This window comes from Panulirus ornatus, chromosome 4 (assembly GCF_036320965.1).
Source record: "Panulirus ornatus isolate Po-2019 chromosome 4, ASM3632096v1, whole genome shotgun sequence".
In the NCBI taxonomy this organism is placed as follows: Eukaryota; Metazoa; Arthropoda; class Malacostraca; order Decapoda; family Palinuridae; genus Panulirus; species Panulirus ornatus.
Window position 1 is genome coordinate 80418054 of NC_092227.1, and position 21701 is coordinate 80439754.

The window sequence follows — 21701 nt, forward strand, 5'->3', positions numbered from 1 at the left end:
GTGGGGAGAGAGAGAGGAGGAGGAAGGAAGGTTGTGATGTTTTGGAGCCAAGCCGTTACCTTAGTAGTGAGTTAGGGGTAGAGAGTATTAGTGGGGGGGTAGTGAGTCCTTCTGATGATTGGAAGATTAGCGCGGGGTATGTGTTTATATATATATATAGGATTTAACTAATTGCATGATCATACCTGGTGTGTGGACTCTCTCTCTCTCTCTCTCTCTCTCTCTCTCTCTCTCTCTCTCTCTCTCTCTCTCTCTCTCTCTCATTACTTCTCTATCGTATCGTACTACTCAAAAACTTTTTTCTCCCTCCTTTTTTTATTCTTTTATTTCTACACCTCCCTCCTTTTCCCTTTTCAACTCTGCCGGATCCAATTAAAGTCAGTTTTTCATAGTTTCCTCTTTCTCCTCCCTCCTCCTTCCAACCATGGAGCAAACCATGCGCGCGCCCTCTCTCTCTCTCTCTCTCTCTCTCTCTCTCTCTCTCTCTCTCTCTCTCTCTCTCTCTCCCCACTTGTGTTCATGTCTCACCGTCTTGGCCCACGCCAGAATCTTTTGCGTTGGTCTTGAGAGATAATTGGGGTGTATATTCATCCGGCAAATACACGTTTCACTCTTCCTCTCCTCCTTGGCCCACGACTGTGAGCTAGACGATGGGAAAGCAAGAGGTGGTGGGGAACGCTCTCAAAGTCGAGGAGTTGTGAGCAAGAGAATACGATTCATAAATTCAAAGGTAAATGCAACCTCAGGTGCGTACTCGCTTAACGATATTCAGTAACTTTGAATATCGTTTGATATTTCGTTACTTCGACGTTGAACGTTACGAACGTACGTAGTCACTTTGGCGTTGAACGTTACGTATGTAAGTGGCCACTTTGGCGTTGAACGTTACGAACTTACGTACGTGGCCACTTTGACGTTGAACGTTACGAACGTATGTACGTGGCCACTGGCGTTGAACGTTACAAACGTACATGGCCACTTTGACGTTGAACGTAACATATGTACGTGGCCACTTTGACGTTGAACGTTCCAAACGTACGTGGCCATATCTTTACTCTGACAGTATTGTTGTGACAGACGGTCACAGAGAATCTATATTCTGTGAAAAGGACCTGACACAAAATCTATATGAATGTTATCTATAGAACAGGGATACCCACAAATCTTTTCACTTATGGCAGCAATTTCTTAAGACACACTGGCGATGTGCTGAACCGAAATACCTGTAACGCCATTTCAGGTCTCATTCAGATGGCTTTGCAGTCATTCATTTCAGAGAGGTAGAGAGTATCCAAATTTGCATCCCATGTACAAGCGTTCGTACTCAAGTGATGGCAGCACCTCTAGACAAAACGGGTGTTATCCACAGTGACCAACAGGTGTAAAAGTAACAACGGAAACTAGAAACCAAGGAGCTAGGAATTTATTCTTCTCGACTTGGTTTCGACGACGACTTCGTCAGAAGATCGATCATTCTCCTCCTGAAGAAGACGACGTTTTCGGAACTAGACGAGAGAGACCGAATTCCTTAGCTGTAGCTTTCAGTGTTCGTTGCTACTTTTTGCCAATTATATTTGATATCAACCGAAGTTGGGAGACACAGACCCCTTGGCTGTGGCTGCTACTGCTGCCCCTGGAGGAGGAAAAGAGGAGGACCTTATACCACAACCTATGTGGTGTATTCCTTTAGTCACGCATTTTCCCGTTGAAAGAAAAGAGGTATATTGTATAGAAATGTCCTCCACCTACTCCCTTACCTCCCTCCTCCTCCTCCTCTTCCTCCTCATACTTCACTCCTTTAGTGGTCAGCGCAACGCGCTCGCTCTTCTACCAAGGCAAAAATCTCGTCGTAGGTACCCGTAAGTAGGTAGACAAGTGCCCCTTCAATTGCTTCCCTCCTCCTCCTCCTCCTCTCCTGATCCTCCTCCAATTCCTCCCTCCTCCGTCACTTCCTTTCCTTCTCCTCCTCCTCCACTTCTTCCTCTTCCCCACCTTCTTCGAACACCACCCACCTCCACCCTTTCCTCTCCTTCACCGCTCACTAACACAGCTTTCCACCCTCGTCTTGCCCATTTTCTCTCAACCACTTTTCTTATCGCATCGTATTTCCCTCGCTTTCGCACCCTTGTGTTCCCCTATTGCCATCTTTTTCTCTCATTCACATCCTCACCCATTTATCACCATTGCCTTCTTCACACTGACATCTTTTACCTCTCTCTCTCTCTCTCTCTCTCTCTCTCTCTCTCTCTCTCTCTCTCTCTCTCTCTCTCTCGTGAGTGGTAGACAGCCTCAGACCAGGGGAGGTAAATTACAGTCACTACCCGCCTGGGTATCGGGGGTGGGTTAGCGACGGTGGCGTCGCGAGCCAGCCACTTCAGTGGCTGTCAAGTGTCGCTCCTTCGTGCCCAGGTGGCTATCTTATCTTTCTCTCTCTCACTCACCCACAAGAGGGCAGGTGGCGCTCAGTCCACAAACACGCAATCTAACCCTCTCATACATAACACCTGACAACATGGAACTCATCCGAGTCAGTCCTTCGTAATTCATATGTCTATTTTTCTGCCACGAGAGTTACGCCTACATCCCTGCTTCTTTGGCAAAATCTCGTCTAAAAGACTCGTGATCTAGTACTCTCTCTCTCTCTCTCTCTCTCTCTCTCTCTCTCTCTCTCTCTCTCTCTCTCTCTCTCTCTCTCTCAAAAATTGATGTGAAAGGCATCCAAGTAGGGAAAGAATTCTCCTAAATGTTAGATAGTAATCACAAGTTGTTCTGCAAAACCATAAGGCAGTGAAATATACGAGAAAAAAAAAAACGATTGAACCATTGTTAAAAGAAAATGGTAATAATGTGACGATATTAGAATAAAAGAAATAGACCACACAAGGGAATACTGTCTGAATAAACGTTATATGGCATTGGAGCCAAACCATGGAACGTCAACCTACAAAAGCATCATTGAATCCGACGGTGCATAGAATCAGTAACACAAATGATGGACGAAGAGGAACTCGAACACATGCAAAATAGGGCACCAAAACGAATTTCAGATCTACTGTCTGAAAGGAGAGGATACCAAAAGGACATTCTTTCTCCAGCAAACGTAAACTTCGTAAGACACTGACAACAGTTTTCAGACTTCTGACAGAATTTGATAGCGTGATCCAGGAACACCTTACCGAAATACATTACAATGTACTAACGCTATTACAACACTTAGAGAGAGAATACTAACGTCTGGAAAACGTCTCTTTCCAAATAACGCTAATAACGAGTGAACGAACCGTAAGCTACATAGCGTCCTGTTCCAAATACACACCAATATGCAATCACTTATGCAGTGTGTCCGTGTTGTATACACGGAGAATCGAATGTTAACAGGATGTTCTGTATGACGTAACTCAAAACTACCTGGCATATTAATAGCACAGATACTGTTACCTATGTTGCTGTTAGTATTACTTACCATCGCGTAATTATATAGATCATGTAGTATCTGATGTATCATTGACACCCCCCAACACCTCCTCCTCCCTGCCCCCACAGTACCTAACGGGAGGGACCAGCCCTTTAGGTCCCTGGGTCTCACTCGGGCCCACCTGTCCCCCCCCTCTCCTATGTCCATGTATTGTACCCACTGTACGTTCTGTACTGGCCTCCTCCACCTACCACTAGGTATGTGCCCTTCACCCATACTCTCACCGAAATGCTTCCTCCATGTATATCAAGACAATAGATGAATATACAAAAATTATAAGATATAAGAATTGAAATAAGAAAAAATTGAAAAGTAGACGCTGGGATGGGTAACAATCGAACGGTGTTGCTGCAATCTATGAATACCTTCAAAAAATCAACTTGACAAAAATTTCATCAAGTCGGGTCTTTGCGAGGTGCAAACAGTGACAAAATTTTGTTTTGTACGAACACGTTTTCTTTCGTTTCCAGGTTAGATAGACGGACGTCCTCAACCATATTCACTGCTAGAAAACCAGATTACTATAATTGTGTAGGTGATTGTTACCCAATATCCGTTTTCAACCTTTCCATAACCTACACTTGAGTCATCGTACCAATACATAGTTTGTCAACCGTCCTTTCCCCGATTGGCTATTTGCGCCAAAGAAAATGAGAAGTGGCACTCAAAAAAAATGACATCCTTTGCTCCTTTATTATAACCTTGTTTGTGTATCTACAACATAAATGTATATAAGGTATTAGAATGGCAGATAACCTACCTCGTCAAAAGGCCAGCGAGGCCTCAATGTCGCTTCGTCGTCCCTCTCCTCCTACCACCACCACTAACCTCCTCCTCCTCCTCCAACGGTGGCGTTCTCCTACCCGCCTCTCCCTCCCTCCTGCCACCCTCCCTTCCTCCTCCTCCTCCTCCTCCTCCTCCTCCTACAGCGGCGTTCTCCTCCCCCCTCCCCCTCCCACCCTCCTGCCATCCTCCCTGCCTGCCCTCCCCAACCTCCTCCTCCTCCTCCTCCTCCACGTCCGTCTTATCACGTTATCAGGGTCGTGGTGGGTGTTCCGCCCATCCATCACGCTCCTTCACTCTGCCTGTCCCACGCTTCTTTAATTATGGCACGCTACTGCCGCTTCCGACCCCCCCCCCCCTCCCCACTCTCTCTCTCTCTCTCTCTCTCTCTCTCTCTCTCTCTCTCTCTCTCTCTCTCTCTCTCTCTCTCTCTCTCTCTCTCTCGACTGCCTACTCTCATCCTAGCTCTCATCAGTTAACATTCCTTCATCTAGAGCTCCTCGCTCGCTCGCTCTCTCTCTCTCTTCGACCTAGCGTATACCCACTCACCACCACCACACCTTCTGTACCTTGTTTGATCATTGCCTCTTCCTCTCCATGTTGCTCTCCCATTCTTTCCCGATACTCGCTAATCAAATCCTTTCTCTAAACAACCAGTTTTTTTTTTTTTTTCATGCAGTATACGTCCCTCCCGTCTCTCTCTTCACTAGATATTTCCTTCCTCCTCAACTTCTTCGCCATCCATCCCTCCTCTTCGTCGTCTTTCTTTTCGTTCCCTTCATTCGTCTCCTTCACTTTCTGCCGGGGAAAGGGAGGGGGGGGAGAGGAGGGGAGGGGGGCCGGAAGCAGATGTGGGCACTGCCTTCTGTGCTCTCCCCCTCCCACCGTCTCCCAGCCTCACACTACCTCCGCCAATCTCGCTATACCTACCTCATTTATCTCCTCTCCAACCAACCCCCCCCATCTCTCTCTCTCTCTCTCTCTCTCTCTCTCTCTCTCTCTCTCGATGTTCTTAGACACTCGTGTGTCTCCCCAATTCCTCGTTCTCACTCGTTAAGCGCGGTTCGTCGTGTTTTCCTGTGGCCAAGAGTGACACTCCGAGGCAAAACTCGGCCTCGTCCCTCGATCACTCCACCCACAGAACTCACCCAGAGCCTCATGTCTCACCTGGTACAACATGACTGCTCCCATCAATTATTTTCTTTCTCCCCGATCCTTCTACCCCCTCTGCCTCGTCCCCCATCTTCCGTAACTCCCTCTCATTCATCTATCCCACCCTCCTCTCTCTCAACCCCTCTTTTCCCTAGCCTAGGCGTCCTTCCACTCCTTCCCATCACCCACCCGCCCCCAAGTCAACCCTCCCTACGACACCCCTTCACCCTCACCGCCACCACCCATGACAAACGTAAAGAGCTTGTAAGGTATCTGGTAGTGGTGGGCGTTTGGCCTGGGTAATTACCACGAATGATTCATTGCTCGGGCGGGCTGACAGAGGGAGGGGAGGGGAAAGAGAGAGAGAGAGAGAGAGAGAGAGAGAGAGAGAGAGAGAGAGAGAGAGAGAGAGAGAGAGAGAGAGAGAGAGAGAGACGGTGTAAGCATCTGTCAGTACTTGAACTGTGAGGTGCTCTTAATGCTACTGCACAGGTCGATGCTCGGCCCTAGACACAGAAGCAGCTCTACAGGGCGAAGCTTTACCCTAGACACGGAAGCAGCTCCACAGGGCGATACTCTACCCTAGGCACGGAAGCAGCTCATTAGGGTGTTGCTCGACCCTAGTCAAGGAAGCAGCTCTACACGTCGATACTCTACCCTAGTCAAGGAGGGAGCTCTATGGGGAAAGACAAGGAGGGAGCTCTATGGGGAGACACAAGGACGCAGCTCTACAGGTCGATACTCTACCCTAGACAAGGAGGGAGCTCTATGGGGAGACACAAGGACGCAGCTCTACGGGGAGGTGCTCGACCCTACACGCAGGAATAAGCACATCAGGCGAAGGAGGTGTGACGAAGGAGAGCTATTCATCCGACAGGCCCCGCGTCAGCTGTCAGGAGGGTTATACTAGGGTTGTCAGGAACCGTCAGCCAGCCACCACCACCACCACCTGCTGTCGCTACTACCCACAGAGGCCACTGTCACCACCACAAACCAACATCTCCAGCAACAAGGACCGGTGTCGCCACCACCACCCACTACCACCGAATCTTTGCCACTTCTGCCACCACCACCACGACTAGTACTGCCAACACTGGTGTAACAACATGGACTATACCAGCACCTCGGTCCTAGACAGTCCGTCCATCATGGCAGCAGACGACACCGAAAGGAGCTAGCTGCCACTTAGATCTTGAGCGACGACAAGAGGCTTACCATGGCATAAGGCTTAACGACCGTACTCTTAATACATCAATTAAAACAGTAGAGAACGTAGATAATCTGGGATCATTAAAGGGTTAAACAAAATGATGCTTAAGGAGAGTTGAGTGACGATGGCCAAAAGGTAATTTTCTTTATTCCCCCCCTCCACTTTCAAATGGAAACGGATACCTCTCTCTCTCTCTCTCTCTCTCTCTCTCTCTCTCTCTCTCTCTCTCTCTCTCTCTCTCTCTCTCTCCCGTATGGGGCTAATTAAAGCTCAAAACTTTTTAATACGAGTATGATTAAATTTGTATCAAAGCTAAGCGGCGAGAGTGTGGGATATAATGCTCCAGGGGGGAGGGGGGGGGGAGAGAAGGGGTAAGGGAAAGTATGGGATATAATGCTCCGGGAGGGAGAGGAGGGAGAGGACGGAACCACCCTCTCTCTCTCTCTCTCTCCCTCTCTCTCTCTCTCTCTCTCTCTCTCTCTCTCTCTCTCTCTCTAGGACGCTTATACTAATTGAAATCAAAGTGGGCGAGCTGAGGTTAATCCTACCCGTTCAAAGTGATTGAGGATTCGTCAACGAAACTTTCGAGAGAGTCGTATTTAATCACGGATATTACTCACTGCCTGGCGGTTACTTCTCGTGTTAATTATACAAATTTCGGGGCTGAATGAGAGAGTTATGATCTAATTAGACCTCGGCAATTATGTGATAAATGACCATCGTTAGGGAAGACGGGTATCGTCGCAGACTGATCAACGTCGAAGTTCCTCCCGTTCGTCCATGCCATTATTGCCAGACTGGAGTTAACAGACGAGTGACGAATCTATTTCCATCTTTCCTTGACCTGAATCGAGAGGTCCCCCCCCCCATTCATCGTTTTCTTTTGTGGTTTCTTTAACCTTTTCATATGTCTTTTTCTTAACCTTTGTTCTCTATACACTTCTCTTCGTCTCTTACTAATCTTCCTTGACTCTTCCTCCCTTTCTTCTCTTTCGTCTTCATCCCAGCTGCAATGTATCGAGTGTATTTTCCCCATTATAGCTATTTTCAGCCTTGCACTATTTATCGTCTAAATATACGCAAACAACAAAGCATTTCTGTCGCTACCTCCTCGAACGTCTGATACCACGTCTCCCTGACCCTACGTTAAGTCTCCATCGACGGCTCCCTTGTTCGTCCCATCTCTACCGCGGGGGATGGCGGCAGGCAGCGCATCACCACCACAAGACTGTACAGAAACACAGAGTGTTCCCTCTCCAGTGCAGATCCAGAAGAATGAGCGAGTGACCCGCGAGACATTCTTATTTATAGAAAACGGAGACATTCCTGCCCGCCGACCTGGGGCGGACCCGTCCTTGCTGGAGGGACTGGGGGGGGGGACCACACTGGTCTAATTATAACAATTCACAAGCTCTCTAAAGCACTGTAAACAAAGTATATAACGAATGAATTCAAGATTATATATATATATATATATATATATATATATATATATATATATATATATATATATATATATATTATTCTACTAAACCTGTACATATTAAATAGAAAGGCTACTGAAGGCTAGCTACTGGACCTGAATGGATTAGATTGTCCCTTCATGTAGCCCACTTTGCCGCTAGTTTCGTATACATGTACGAGGGTTGTGGGAAGTGACAGGCAAATTATTTCTCATTTAAGAAGTACGTGTGTGTGTGTGTGTGTGTGTGTGTGTGTGGCCGAGATGCATGGCTGTGCCGGCGCTATCCCGCGCTCTGTTAGCTAAAGTTTCGCCATATTTCCATTACCCGATGGAGCTACGCACTCGGCCCAGCTAATGAGAGGATTGTTCTCGTAAATAAAATCCGTGTCAGGCATAAATTTAGCAAGAAATAATTGCCACTGACACACACTACCTGATCTTTCTTCCCGGCTGGCTCATTTTGTCATTCATTTAACAAAGGAACGGGTCGTATCAACGCTTGATCGTGCAGAATGACCAGACACGTAACCACGGATGCAGTAAACCACAATCTCTAAACTACCGGTAATTGATCTTCTTCAGCGCGTTGATCCACCCGGTGACATCTGGCAGCTTAACAAACTATTACCAACATCACTCCCCACTCGCAAAATAACGACCACCGGAAACGTTCAGCTTCCATGGCATTTTCTTATTTTTAAATGTGTTATTTGATACAACTTGAATGTTGTGAAAATGTAATATTAAGGAATTCCAACGGAGAATAGATGTTACGAGAGAAATTTTGCCATCCGACGTTCGTGTGTACCTCTATGTCCGCTGGCGGGGGTGAGTTCGGGGCTTGGCTGCTTCGCTGTAGGTCTGACAACTCTCATTAGAGAAGCGACAAGAATTTGGACACCTCACCGCAGATACCAGATCAGATAACCTCCAGGGCGGGCAGGGCTGGTGGGCGCTGCTGCCGCGTCTCGCGCAGCTGTCGTACTGTCAGTGAAGGCGTTGTTGCCACGTGCTTGTGGTGGTGGTAGTGGTGTTGGGAGAGGGAGGGGCGGTAAAGGTTTGTTTTTGATGGTTGTTTACAGCTTCGAAGTATGTTTTGAGATGCCTGTTTATGATGCCCGTTGTCGAGGTGCATTGTATGTTTTACGAGTATCGCCCAGAATCTTAAGATGCTTTGAAATTGTTATATATATATATATATATATATATATATATATATATATATATATATATATATATATATATATATATATATATATATTCTATGAATCGTTGCATCGTAAAATAATGCACGTAAGGTATACTTCCCCCCTCGGTGACATGTAACAGAATTTACGGAACTGACTTTAAATACCGAGAAATTTTCCACTCGCGAAATAAAGGAAGGAAATAGCCTCTAGAATCACCAAGAACGACAGAACGGAAGGGAAAAGCCACCGAGTTGTTCCCTGCTCCCAATCATTCCCTCCCCCTCCACATCCAATCCCAACCCGCCCCGACTTGCACAGCCCCGTCTGGGCCCGACCCTGGATGAAACTGGGCGGCCTCCGAGCAGCCTAACACAGGTAGCCGAGCGAGCCTTCCAAAAACCCTGTAGTCAATAAACTTTAACGTCTCCTTATCGGCGAGCGAAGCGCTAAAGACACGCCCCCATCGGAACACCACCACTACCACCGCCGCCGCCACCTCACACCAACAACTGGTCCTGACACTGAGGGGCTCTGCTAGTTCATTAGCCTCGGAGGCGATTCGGTAATTAGCTTGATTTGATAGTGATCTTGGAGAATTTGACCGACGTAAACTCACATCGGCAGAAATGTCACAAGCACGTACACGACCACACACACACACACACACACACACACACACACAAAACCTCTTCCTACCAGTTGCACATACATGGGCATTCCCACCGACAATAATGGAGCGCTGTTAATCCCACATTTTCTCTTGCCCTGTTCTTATGTTTTCCTTTTTTTGCGTGTGTGTGTGTGTGTGTGTGTGTGTGTGTGTGTCGGGTGGTGTTGGGTCACACGCCTCCGAGAGCGTTTTAATTAATGATGTCCGTGACAGTTATCGGGTTCGGGAGGCTCCGACGCCCCGGCTATAGCGTTAACGTCAAGACGGAAGGCCAATTTGCCACCAGTTTAGAAGTTGGCGAATCCCTGTGAGCGACGTTTAGGAGCAGCGGCGGCGGAGTAGTAGTAGTAGTAGGAGGAGGGTGGCTGGCGGCGAGGAGGAGGTAGGTACATACATACAGGGCCTCCCCCGACCCAGCCCGCGGGGGAGTTACGCTCGCCCGGAGAATAATGTCTAGTCTTTATGGATGCGCTCAGACACTTTAGCCAGCCTCTGGGGTGAGGGGCGGCTGGGGGGAGGAGGAAAGGGATGGGAATGGGGGGTGTAGGGTGGAGTTCTGGTCTGTCTGGGGGTCAGATCTCCCGCGCTCTCACAGGATCGCCAAACGGTTTCCTTTTTTTTCTCTCGTTCTTTTTTTTATGGAACTGTATGACCACTTAGCGTCACTTGAAACCGTGCACTTCAGTGTGCCTCGCTTAGACTAATGAAGAGTTATGGTCCGTTTTGGGGGTAGACACACACACACACACTGCATGGTTCTGAGGCCGCTCGTGGCCTTCTAGTTTCTCACCACCTGGCCATTTGTTGACCCCAGTCTGCCGACGAGGAGGAGGAGGAAGACTTGTATATTCTATTTGAACCATAGTACAGTCATGTCATATTTCTCCGTCCGGACACATCAGAAGATATAGATTGGTCGTGTATCTGATGGGCGTTTTTGAACTGTGGTTGAATAGCCGAGGAATATCCGAGGGCTTCCTCAGCACCCAAGGGTTTCCTCAACAACCAAGGCTTCATCAGCATCCAAGGGCTCCTTAGCACCCAAAGCTTCCTCAGCAGCCAATTGCTCCTCAGCACCTAAGGCTTTCTCAGAACTCAAGGGCTCCTCAGCATCCAATGCTTCCTCAGCATCCAAGGGCTCCTCAGCATCCAATGCTTCCTCAAGCACCCAAGAATTCCTCAGCATCCAATTGGAGGCTTCCTCAGTACCCAAGGCTTCTTCAGCACCCAAGGCTTCCTCGGCAGCCAAGGGCTCTTCAGCACCCAAAGCTTCCGCAGCCCCCAAGACTTCCTCAGCACCCAAGGGACTCTTAGCACCCAAGGGTTCCGAGAAAATGTGTAATGATAAATAAGTAAAAACTCACTGAGGCTCAGTTGTTCATAATTAATAAATGCAGCTCTTTTTAACTCAAGCCTGGCTAATGGTTGCTAAAAGAAGCTGCTAATGAAAGTATAAAGATTTTCTTGAAGAAAGAAGGGGGGAGAAAAAGCCTAGAAAAACGGGGTGGTGGTTGTTCATCAGAAACACACCGAATCCTACATTATACATAAACCCTTCTCGTTACTCTCTCTCTCTCTCTCTCTCTCTCTCTCTCTCTCTCTCTCTCTCTCTCTCTCTCTCTCTCTCTCTCTCTCGTGAACTGAAATACGAAGGAAATCAACCCACAGACTCCAAATACTCTCACACCCTATGATTCCCGCTCTTTACGGCGACGAACCACACTAATTGGCTTCATTTCAGCTCGGAACCAGATAGAAAACGAGCATCTTCACTTTTCGGTGCGACCCCTTGAATACACAAAGCAATTCCGTTTTCATCATGACCCACACGTGTTACTTAATGACCAGCGTAACCTCAGCAGTAACGGAACATTAGCAGCCACCGTAACAACATAATATAGGCTCACTTAGGCCAGGACAATAGGGCGTGTAACACTGTAACACAGAGCCCACCGGAGCCGGGCCTTGCCACACACCCCCACTGTCACAAGGAGGGAGTAAGTCTGTCATTAAGTTGATGTATGACCCACACACACACACACACCCCTCCCTACAACCACCCCTACCACCACCACCCATCCCGGGCCACACTAGCTCCTCCCTCCTTCCCTCCCCATCCTCCCCCTCACCCTCTTCCCCACCCCCAACACACACCGCCATACAACATCTCCTCCTTGTCTTCCTCCGCGTCTCAAGTTATATATGGCGGGGAGATAGATGAGGGAAATCTCACCATGTGTTCCCTTGTTGGACACGTTAACCACTGCACGTTCTGACGAGTTAAGTTCCCTTACACCTCCAATCAGCCCGGGTCGCATGCTACGGCATGGAGCAAGACATCACAGGCACACATGGCCCCCAAAATTCCCTTCGCGGTATCCTCGTTGATCCCTTTTTTTTATCCCACTTGTTCTCAAGACGTGACCTGACGGGTTGGCAATGTTTATACCCGTTTTCTATGAGCATATGTCCGTACCTGAAGATGTCCGTGGACTGTGGAGTGTAATGTAGAGCGCCTCTTATTTTTCCCTCTGTGCTGCCCTTCACATTTCCCCTCAGTGCCCTTATCCATTACGCTACTGGTCCTTCTTCTTGGGGTTTTGACTCACAATCCTCACTTGGCCCCCTTCTCTGTTCCTTCTTTCGAAAAAAAAAAACAAAAAAACGAGGGGAGGATTTCCTCCCCCGCTCCCTCCCCTTTTAGTTGCCTTCTACGACGCGCAGAGAATACGTAGGAAGTAATTTTTTTTTCTCCAAAGGAAGGAACACAAAGGGGGCCGGGTGAGGATATTCCCTCAGAGGCCCAGTCCTCTGTTCTTAACGCTACCTCGCTGAGGCGGGAAATGGCGAATAGTATGAAAGATATATATATATATATATATATATATATATATATATATATATATATATATATATATATATATATATTTTTTTTTTTTTTTTTTTTATACTTTGTCGCTGTCTCCCGCGTTTGCGAGGTAGCGCAAGGAAACAGACGAAAGAAATGGCCCAACCCCCCCCATACACATGTACATACACACGTCCACACACGCAAATATACATACCTACACAGCTTTCCATGGTTTACCCCAGACGCTTCACATGCCTTGATTCACTCCACTGACAGCACGTCAACCCCTGTATACCACATCGTTCCAATTCACTCTATTCCTTGCCCTCCTTTCACCCTCCTGCATGTTCAGGCCCCGATCACACAAAATCTTTTTCACTCCATCTTTCCACCTCCAATTTGGTCTCCCTCTTCTCCTCCTTCCCTCCACCTCCGACACATATATCCTCTTGGTCAATCTTTCCTCACTCATTCTCTCCATGTGCCCAAACCATTTCAAAACACCCTCTTCTGCTCTCTCAACCACGCTCTTTTTATTTCCACACATCTCTCTTACCCGTACGTTACTTACTCGATCAAACCACCTCACACCACACATTGTCCTCAAACATCTCATTTCCAGCACATCCATCCTCCTGCGCACAACTCTATCCATAGTCCACGCCTCGCAACCATACAACATTGTTGGAACCACTATTCCTTCAAACATACCCATTTTTGCTTTCCGAGATAATGTTCTCGACTTCCACACATTCTTCAAGGCTCCCAGAATTTTCGCCCCCTCCCCCACCCTATGATCCACTTCCGCTTCCATGGTTCCATCCGCTGCCAGATCCACTCCCAGATATCTAAAACACTTCACTTCCTCCAGTTTTTCTCCATTCAAACTCACCTCCCAATTGACTTGACCCTCAACCCTACTGTACCTAATATATGTGTGTGTGTGTGTGTGTGTGTGTGTGTGTGTCTGTCTGTCTGTGCGCAAATGTATCTATGTAATCAGTAAATTTTGGGAAAGAAGTTCCAACACTCGTGAGGTTCCTACCATCTCTTGACACCAGAACATTTCACACTTTTATTCTTTGAAAAAAAGAAAAGATCATCATTCCCCTGCTAATCTAACACAATAAGAGTACTTCGTATTATTCCATATTTTCTTAAACGTTTCTTGTTTTCATCTCCGGGTGCTCTGTGTGTGTGTGTGTGTGTGTGTGTGTGTGTGTGTGTGTGTCGCCGTCTCTCAGAAGAACTAACTGGTCACAGTCGGCGTCGTTAAACAGGTTCAGAAGCCCCGATGATCACGTTCAAGTCCGCCCATCACCCATCTCTCTCTCTCTCTCTCTCTCTCTCTCTCTCTCTCTCTCTCTCTCTCTCTCTCCTGTGGTGGTAGTCCGCGTCTTTTTAACCACCTCACTATTACCGACTTATTCCGGCAACCATCATTGGTGCCTTTTATGATGGCTCTTATGTAATAAATTTCTGGGTTTTTATGAAGTGCGGCGACCAGCCATAAAAAAAGCATATTGAAATTTGGGTCTCGCATACGCTGTGGATAATCTGCTGAGAAAGGTTCTCACCCATGGAATTAACAGCAGTTTCAACGTGTTCCATTGCCATTCTCCTGATGTGATTCTCTGGCTGTAGATTAAACACAATATCAGCCCCTAATTCTCCTCACACAGGTACCTGTAGCTTTCTATTACCTTAGATGATATTCTCATCCTGGCTTTCATTCACTGGGTCCCATTATCATAAATGTACATTAACCCAGGATGTATCTCATTGGCCAATTTTTTGGAGCTCGTCTAAGACCCTTTGCCAGGTGATGCAGTCCACGTCACACATTACCTCTTACGTGATCTGAGCACCGTTTGCGAACTTGGTACGAGTCCAATCCTTCTGGCGAGGTCACCGGTCCCCATAAAGAAACAGCAGCGGACCGAAGACCGATCCTTGCAGTATCCCTTCCACCACTCACGTAACATCATCCCATTTTCCTCCTCCTGCTTTTGTCCACATCGGTATTTGCTATCCTTTTGCCTATGTGAATATCCAGCTTCTTTGCTAATATTCCATTTATGGGACAGTGTCAAACTCTTTCAGAATATTCCTAATGAAGGCAAAAAAACAAACAAAAAAAAAAGAAATCATCCATCCAACTCTCCTGTCTACAGAGGAGCTCGCACTGACATAGATTTGAGAGACTTTGTTACCTGCGACTTCCCTTTTTCTGAGAGAGAGAGAGAGAGAGAGAGAGAGAGAGAGAGAGAGAGAGAGAGAGAGAGAGAGAGAGAGAGAGATTCTAACGAGTACTTGCAGTAGCGAATAGAGAAAGTCCTTACTAGTAAAGTACTTAAGAAAAAAACGGCGAGAGAAAGTGAGATTACTTTTTGTTAAAGAGGGAGAGAGAGAGAGAGAGAGTTTTACACTCGTGTGGCCCCTGTCACCTAATCTTGTGTATGATACTCACTCTTACCTTTCAGTATATACATAGATTCACAGCTTACCCAAAGTGTGCAGACATCCAGTCCTCCTTGATCTTGAGCTCTCTTATGTAGTCAGTTAAGCAGTCACTATCATGACCTCCCACTTCTGTAATATCTTCATTACCTGAACTGTGTATTTTTATCCGACTGGCTGCCTAAATTCAATGAACCGTCATTTATTCATCTATTATCATCTGTAGCTTACGCCAGTCTTGCTGCATTTCTGGTCATACATGCCATATCGATATATCTAGAATTAACTCTGTATAAAAACCGAGGCGAGTGGACATTGAATAATCCTGGTGGCGGTGTCGTCAAGCAGCCCCCATGACGTCATTCGTAGTCACATGTTTACACGGCATTGAGCGAGCGTTCCTTTAGCCATTGTACCACAATGCCTCAGAAATCATCTGAATCCTTATTCGCCCTTAGGGATTTTTGTACAAAGGGTCCCACCTAGCCTTCTTAAGACAGCGTTTACATTTAATGAAGAGGAAAAGAAATCTAACGGAGGCATTCGATTCAAAAGCTACCTCATTTACTTTTTTTTTTTTCCTTGACGTCTTTCTCGACTCCGCTCATGTTGGCGGATAGCGATGAAAAAGCAAAGCGTGCTGTAGCCGGAGTGGGTCCTGTGGACGGACCTGAGGCGTGATGGCTAATAAGAGATGGGAATTAACCGCAAATTTGAAAGCTCTTTGAACTGCCAGTCGTCAGGGGTGTAAAATAGCCCTCCGCATGTCCTTAGTTTCGCTCTAAAGTCAAAAGGCCATTAAGGTGATAATAACAGCTTAGGGGTCAGTTGTTGATTGCGTCTCTAGCTACTGATTGAGGACCTCCCAGATGTCTTGATAAGTTGGAACTGTTTATGCAAGATCTTATTAATCTCGGTCTTTTTCCCCTCCTGACACAGCAGTGGGCGTTATCCTGTCATCCTCCTCCCATTGATGGGTCTGGTGCCTTTCGATAAGCTGGGGTCTCAAAGCGTGCCGGTAAACCCCTCCGGCCGCGCTAGGCACGGACCTGACGACCGTGCTCAAAACTTCATAAATTCCCCTACCTCCCCCCTCGGCATCCCTACCTCCCCTCTGCTGGCTTGGATATCCGTACCTCCCCTCGGATGGCCTGGGTATCCTCTACCTCCCCTCGGATGGCCTGGGTATGCCCTACCTCCCCTAGGCTGGCTTGGGTATCCTCTACCTCCCCTCGGCTGGCTTGGGTATCCCCTACCTCCCCTCCGCTGGCTTGGGTATCCCTAACTCCCCTCGGCTGGCTTGGGTATCCACTACCTCCCCTCGGCTGGCTTGGGTATCCCCTACCTCCCCTCGGCTGGCTTGGGTATCCCCTTCCTCCTCAGACACTGAGGCATGATGCGACGTTTATCTCTATCTGAAAGAGTCTTTTTTTCTTATCTTCGTCTCGGCTCATAAGGTACTTTGAGCACTTGGGGTGGAAAGGGCTTTGAAAAAAAAAATTGAGTATGATTGTGCGACCCTTGAGCATGATTGGTATGACCTTGAAGTACGACCGTACGACCCTCGAGCATGATTAACATTGACCTTTAAGTACGACGGTGCGATCATTGGGTGAGACGGCGTGGCCTTTCAGCCGACGCCGTGTGGATCGAGTGTCAAAGGCCAGACGGACATCCATTGATACCAGAGGGTCGTACTGTCGTGCTCAAGGGTCGTTCTCGTCGTGCTCGACTGTGTTCGAGGATCGGACCGTCGTGCTCAAGGATCACGCACCAATCGCGCTTGGGGATCGTACCGTCGCGTCGTGCTTAAAGACTGTACCGTCGTTGTGCTCAAGGATCGTACCTTCGTCCTGCACAAGGACTATACCATCGAAGATCGTACTGTCATGCCCTAGAGGTCAAAGACACCGGGTGGTATTTAACGCTTGGGGCAAATAGTGGTGCTACTAATACCATTTTTTTTTTTCTCCTTTGTGAAGACATTATGTCCAACGCGGTCACAAACTAATTAGCGCCACAAAGGCGAACACCTTACAGGAGGCGCGCACCGCTCGCTTCACATAGTCATTCTTTATTTTTCCATCTGTTGCACTTTCCCTGTCGACCTACAGACATGAGACTAAGTAGTAGTAGACAGGCCCACCAGTGCCGGGGGCGGGGGATTAGAACCGACAAGGGTCACTCTTTCGAAACACACTCGACGAGGAGAGAATTACCAAGAGATGCCCAAAGGTAACGTTGTTTTTTGATGTCACACGGACGTCTCAGGGGGGACGTCGTTAGCGGAAGTGTTTTTTGTCGCTGACGACCTCTTTGTTGTCGAGGTTACATGGCCGCCCGCGCGCGCCCGCCCGCAGCCGCCCCCTCTTTCCACGAAGATCTCCCGCCTCAGCCTTACCTCACTCCCATGAGCTTTTCCTCCCTGGTCTTTTTTCTCCAGAACTCACTCTTTATGAACCTCCTAACGGAACCCCTTGACTGAGTTTTACCCCCTATAAACCTCCTCACCTAACACCTTGACTGAGTTATACCACCTTATGAACCTCCTATAACGGAACCCCTTTACCGAGTTTTACCCATTGTAATCCTCCTTACCTAACACCCTTTCTTCATACACTCCTCGGCCTTCGCCTTAGATTCCCCACTCCATTTTCTTACATGTCCTTACACCCATTAGATGCCCTCCACCTCCCAATCTCCCTCTCCTACACCCTTCTGTCCCTGGGGCTCCCCACTACTCCCTGATCCGCCTCCCGTGTGTCAGCGTCGCCGGACCGGTGTGGAGGAAGGAGGCTGCCCCGCCGCCTGCTGTCTCTCATTCATCTTGATCCGTCACAACTCATCGCACATCTGCGTCTTTGGATCTCGACTCTCGGGAAAATATCGTCCTCCCCGCTATTTAAGGACGGGGCGGATTGCCATTCTCACTCCTCCTCCTCCTTCCCCCTCCTCCTCTTCTGATCATCTGTTACTATTCATCTTTATCCATCTTCTGTCACTCGTACTACATACTTAATCTCATTTTCTTAAAGCCCCCGTCGCATCATTCACCGTCCTCTTGCACTTCTCTATTCTTCTTGTCTTGTTCGTTTTCTACCCGTTCGTTCGTAACCCTTCCTCTCGTCTCCTCTCCTTGTGCCCCTCGTCCTCTTCCCGTCCCCGTCAGCCTCCCGCCCCTCCCCACTCCCGCCCGCTTCCCGACCCCCTAGGCTCGCCCCCCCCCCCCCCCAACATCGCCCCTCACCACCTTCTCCACCCACCACTCCGTCTCGCTCTCTTCACCGCCATACTTTCCTGGGTTGAGTTCTTCACGGTGGAGTCAGCGAGGGCGGCGAGGAATGCCTTAGATCGTGTCGTGTGGAGCCACAAAACACCAGCAGTGAGGAGCAGCCATTGAATGCTGATGTAGCTGTTGATATTGTAGATTATTCGCGGAGGCATTTTGTCTTTACAGTCTAGAAACTGAGGGAACTGGATAGAAATGGACTTAATAATCATATAATCTGACATAATTAGATTATTCTTTAGTGTCAGAGGAGCGAACAGAAGCGGCAATTACGTGGAGATGATATACATGACATAGGCGTGTACACAAGACCTTTACTGATATCGAAACTACCTCCCGACCGAAGATGGAATAAACTGATAAGAAAAACAGGCTGTAGAGTTTATTCCGAATTGTTGATAATGTCTGAGAAGTACCTCAACTCCATCAGTAGTTCTATCCAACCAAGAGATTATAAACAAGAGACGGGAGGTAGACACGGGGGTTTTCAGCGGCTGGCCAAGTGCTCAGCTGCAACCACAGGCGGGGAAAAATTGTGTACGTGGAGGGAGGGAGGCGAAGCATCCTCGACCATCTTGACCCAAAAACCATCGCAAGAAATACGACTGCGACCCCCCGCCGTTTGTGTCTGTTAGCACGTGACTCCTCAGGTCACATCCGCTCCGACCAAGTGGAAGAGGAACTCTGCCTAGCTACCCGCCACCGTGTAAATGATCTTGAGTGATGGCAGTAAAGACGACAGCTCGCCCGTTGGGGACGTACCTGACTCGAGCACCAAGAGGAGGAGGCGAATTTCGCTTAGGCTTGGGTGGGTAAGAGAGAGGAGAGGGAAGGGGCAATACCCGTGCCGAGGACTGAGGGAAGAGAAACCAAACAAGGACGCACGCACACCTTCGCTGAGGACGAAGTGGAGATACTTTCGCCGAAGACAGTGCTTCTGTTGAGGGCTACGAGACGGCAAATTCTCTAAAGGATGTAAACTGTGGTAAGAACTAGAGAGTTTCCCCAGAGGATACCATACTCTCGTGAAGACTGAAGAGATTAAGAATTCGCCTCGAGTGTACCATGTTGAAGGCTGGGGAAGATGAATGATAATAAATAAACCAGATGCACCTGAGAGTAACAGTGTGAAATTACCCTTGCTGGCGCCGGCCGGGCAGCGTACAGCTGGTTATATAAGGAGTTCCAGGTTCAGTAAGAATCGTCTCTCGGGTACTGCCTTCCTCCCGCTCACGCCTAGTAGACTTCGATGTGTCCCCCTTCTTCTATGATATGAGCTTTGATTGTCGTCGAACCACTGAAAACTTTAGCCTTCTTCGACCTCATCCCGGCGAAAGAGGAGATTAACCTTGGCGTAAAACTGATTATTTTTTTTTTTTCCTTTTTTCCTCCATCGTTCGTCGCTGGACAGCGGGGAAGAGCAGGCAGATGGTGTAGCGCCAGAAGACAATGACGCCCGCGGCCATCAGGGAGGCGGGTCGTCCGATTCACTAAACCAACAAAGACAATAATCGATTTTCCTCCGTCCAGATTTTTCGTCTTCTTTATTCAATCTTTTTTTTTCCTTTTTTTTCTTTACCATTTTTTTTCCACTCGTTTTCTTTGCCTTGCCTCAGCGAGGCGTCCGGTTCGGGCGGCGTCTCCCACTATCTTCGTGCGCCGCCGGAGTTCCGCCCCCGAGGATCAATTTGCATACAACGGCTGCGCGACGCCTCTGGCCTTCGACACGCCACTAGATTTTCTACGGGACTCAAGGCCCCCCTTTTCTTTTTTTTCCTTACCCCGGTAGTTGTTGTGGTGGTGATGGGGGAGGGGTATTGTGATACGCGCGCCATTTTAAGTGTCAACGTGTGTGTGTGTGTGTGTGTGTGTGTGTGTGTGTGTGTGTGTGTGTGTGTGTGTGTGTGTGTGTGTGCTCTTCGTATATGCCTTTGGAACATCTCGTGCGTGGATAAAGGTATCAGGGGATCCTTTAACAGCATTACTTAATCAAATCATATTGTAATGTACTTGTAATATACTTATGATAGTAAAAGATAATATATATATATATATACCTTAGAAAAGACGCCTTACTCTACATTCAAGGAGAAAAGAAACCAAACGTCTTATTCTTTCAAAAACTGAGACAACCAATGATGGAAGGTCTGCGAGTCCTAACCAGTGGTATTCAGTTCCCCAAGTCGGCGACCAGCCACTGCATCGGCAGGCCACCCATTTCTGCATCACTTATTTCAACCTCACTAGACGTTTAACTCATAATCCCATCTTGCCCCTTTAGGAACCAGACAAGACACTTACAGGGCCGCGTATGCAGCGAGTGTGTATATATGACCACCGAGTCATCTCGAACGCCTGAAGAACGCGTTCCAAGACCTTATTCGACTGGCCGTTATTGCTTGATGCTTGAAGGCTGTCACTTGAACCCAAAATAATAACTAACCTAACCAACCACGATATTGTCTCGACCCAGATCTTCACTCACTCACTCACGCTCTCTCTCTCTCCTCTCCTGCAGGCGGATGTTTCCTACAGTACGAGCCTCCTTCAGCGGCCTCAAGTCCGACCAGAGGTACGCCGTCCTCCTCGACATCGTCCCCATCGATAACAAACGCTACAGGTGAGTGCCTTCCCTCCGCCATGCACGGGGGAGCTGGAGACGAGGGCAGTTATCTGTCCCATGTAGTCTAATACACCGACAGTATTATCGGCAGGGTCTGTCTGTCTCTCCCTCTCTGTCCTTTCAGTATGGGAGTCTACGACACTGACAGTGGTGTTGGTAGGGTTATTCTGTCCTCCATAGTGTAGGAATCTTGGATACTGACAGTGTTGTTGGCAGCGTCTGTCTCTCCCTTACAGTATAGGAATCTTGGGTACTGACAGCGTTGCCTCGCCTGAATTACGGGAAATCTGGGTCACTTTTGAAGGTGTTGGCCAGTCGCTTAATGTGGGTCTGGACTTCGCAGCCATGAATATGTAATAGTCAGTCCAGTACCATATGCAGTATATATGCGAGTACATATGTTTATTTATTGATATATCTAATTACTGAGTTGCCTGATATTTAAGGCTACTGATAAGATGCGATTACTAAAAATTTACATTCATTCTAATCATTGTAAATTTTGTACTTTGGCTGTTCGATCCGTTTCGGAA

General features: G+C 47.9%; 1 protein-coding gene across 1 annotated transcript in view; it reads left to right on the forward strand.

The window, feature by feature from the left end:
* The window catches only part of LOC139745854 (uncharacterized), a 165472-nt gene that overhangs the window by 99002 nt on the left and 44769 nt on the right, over positions 1-21701 (forward strand). Inside the window, exon 3 of the mRNA XM_071656467.1 lies at positions 21064-21165. Within this exon, the coding sequence (XP_071512568.1) occupies positions 21064-21165 (102 nt within the window). The remainder of the gene's footprint in view (positions 1-21063; positions 21166-21701) is intronic.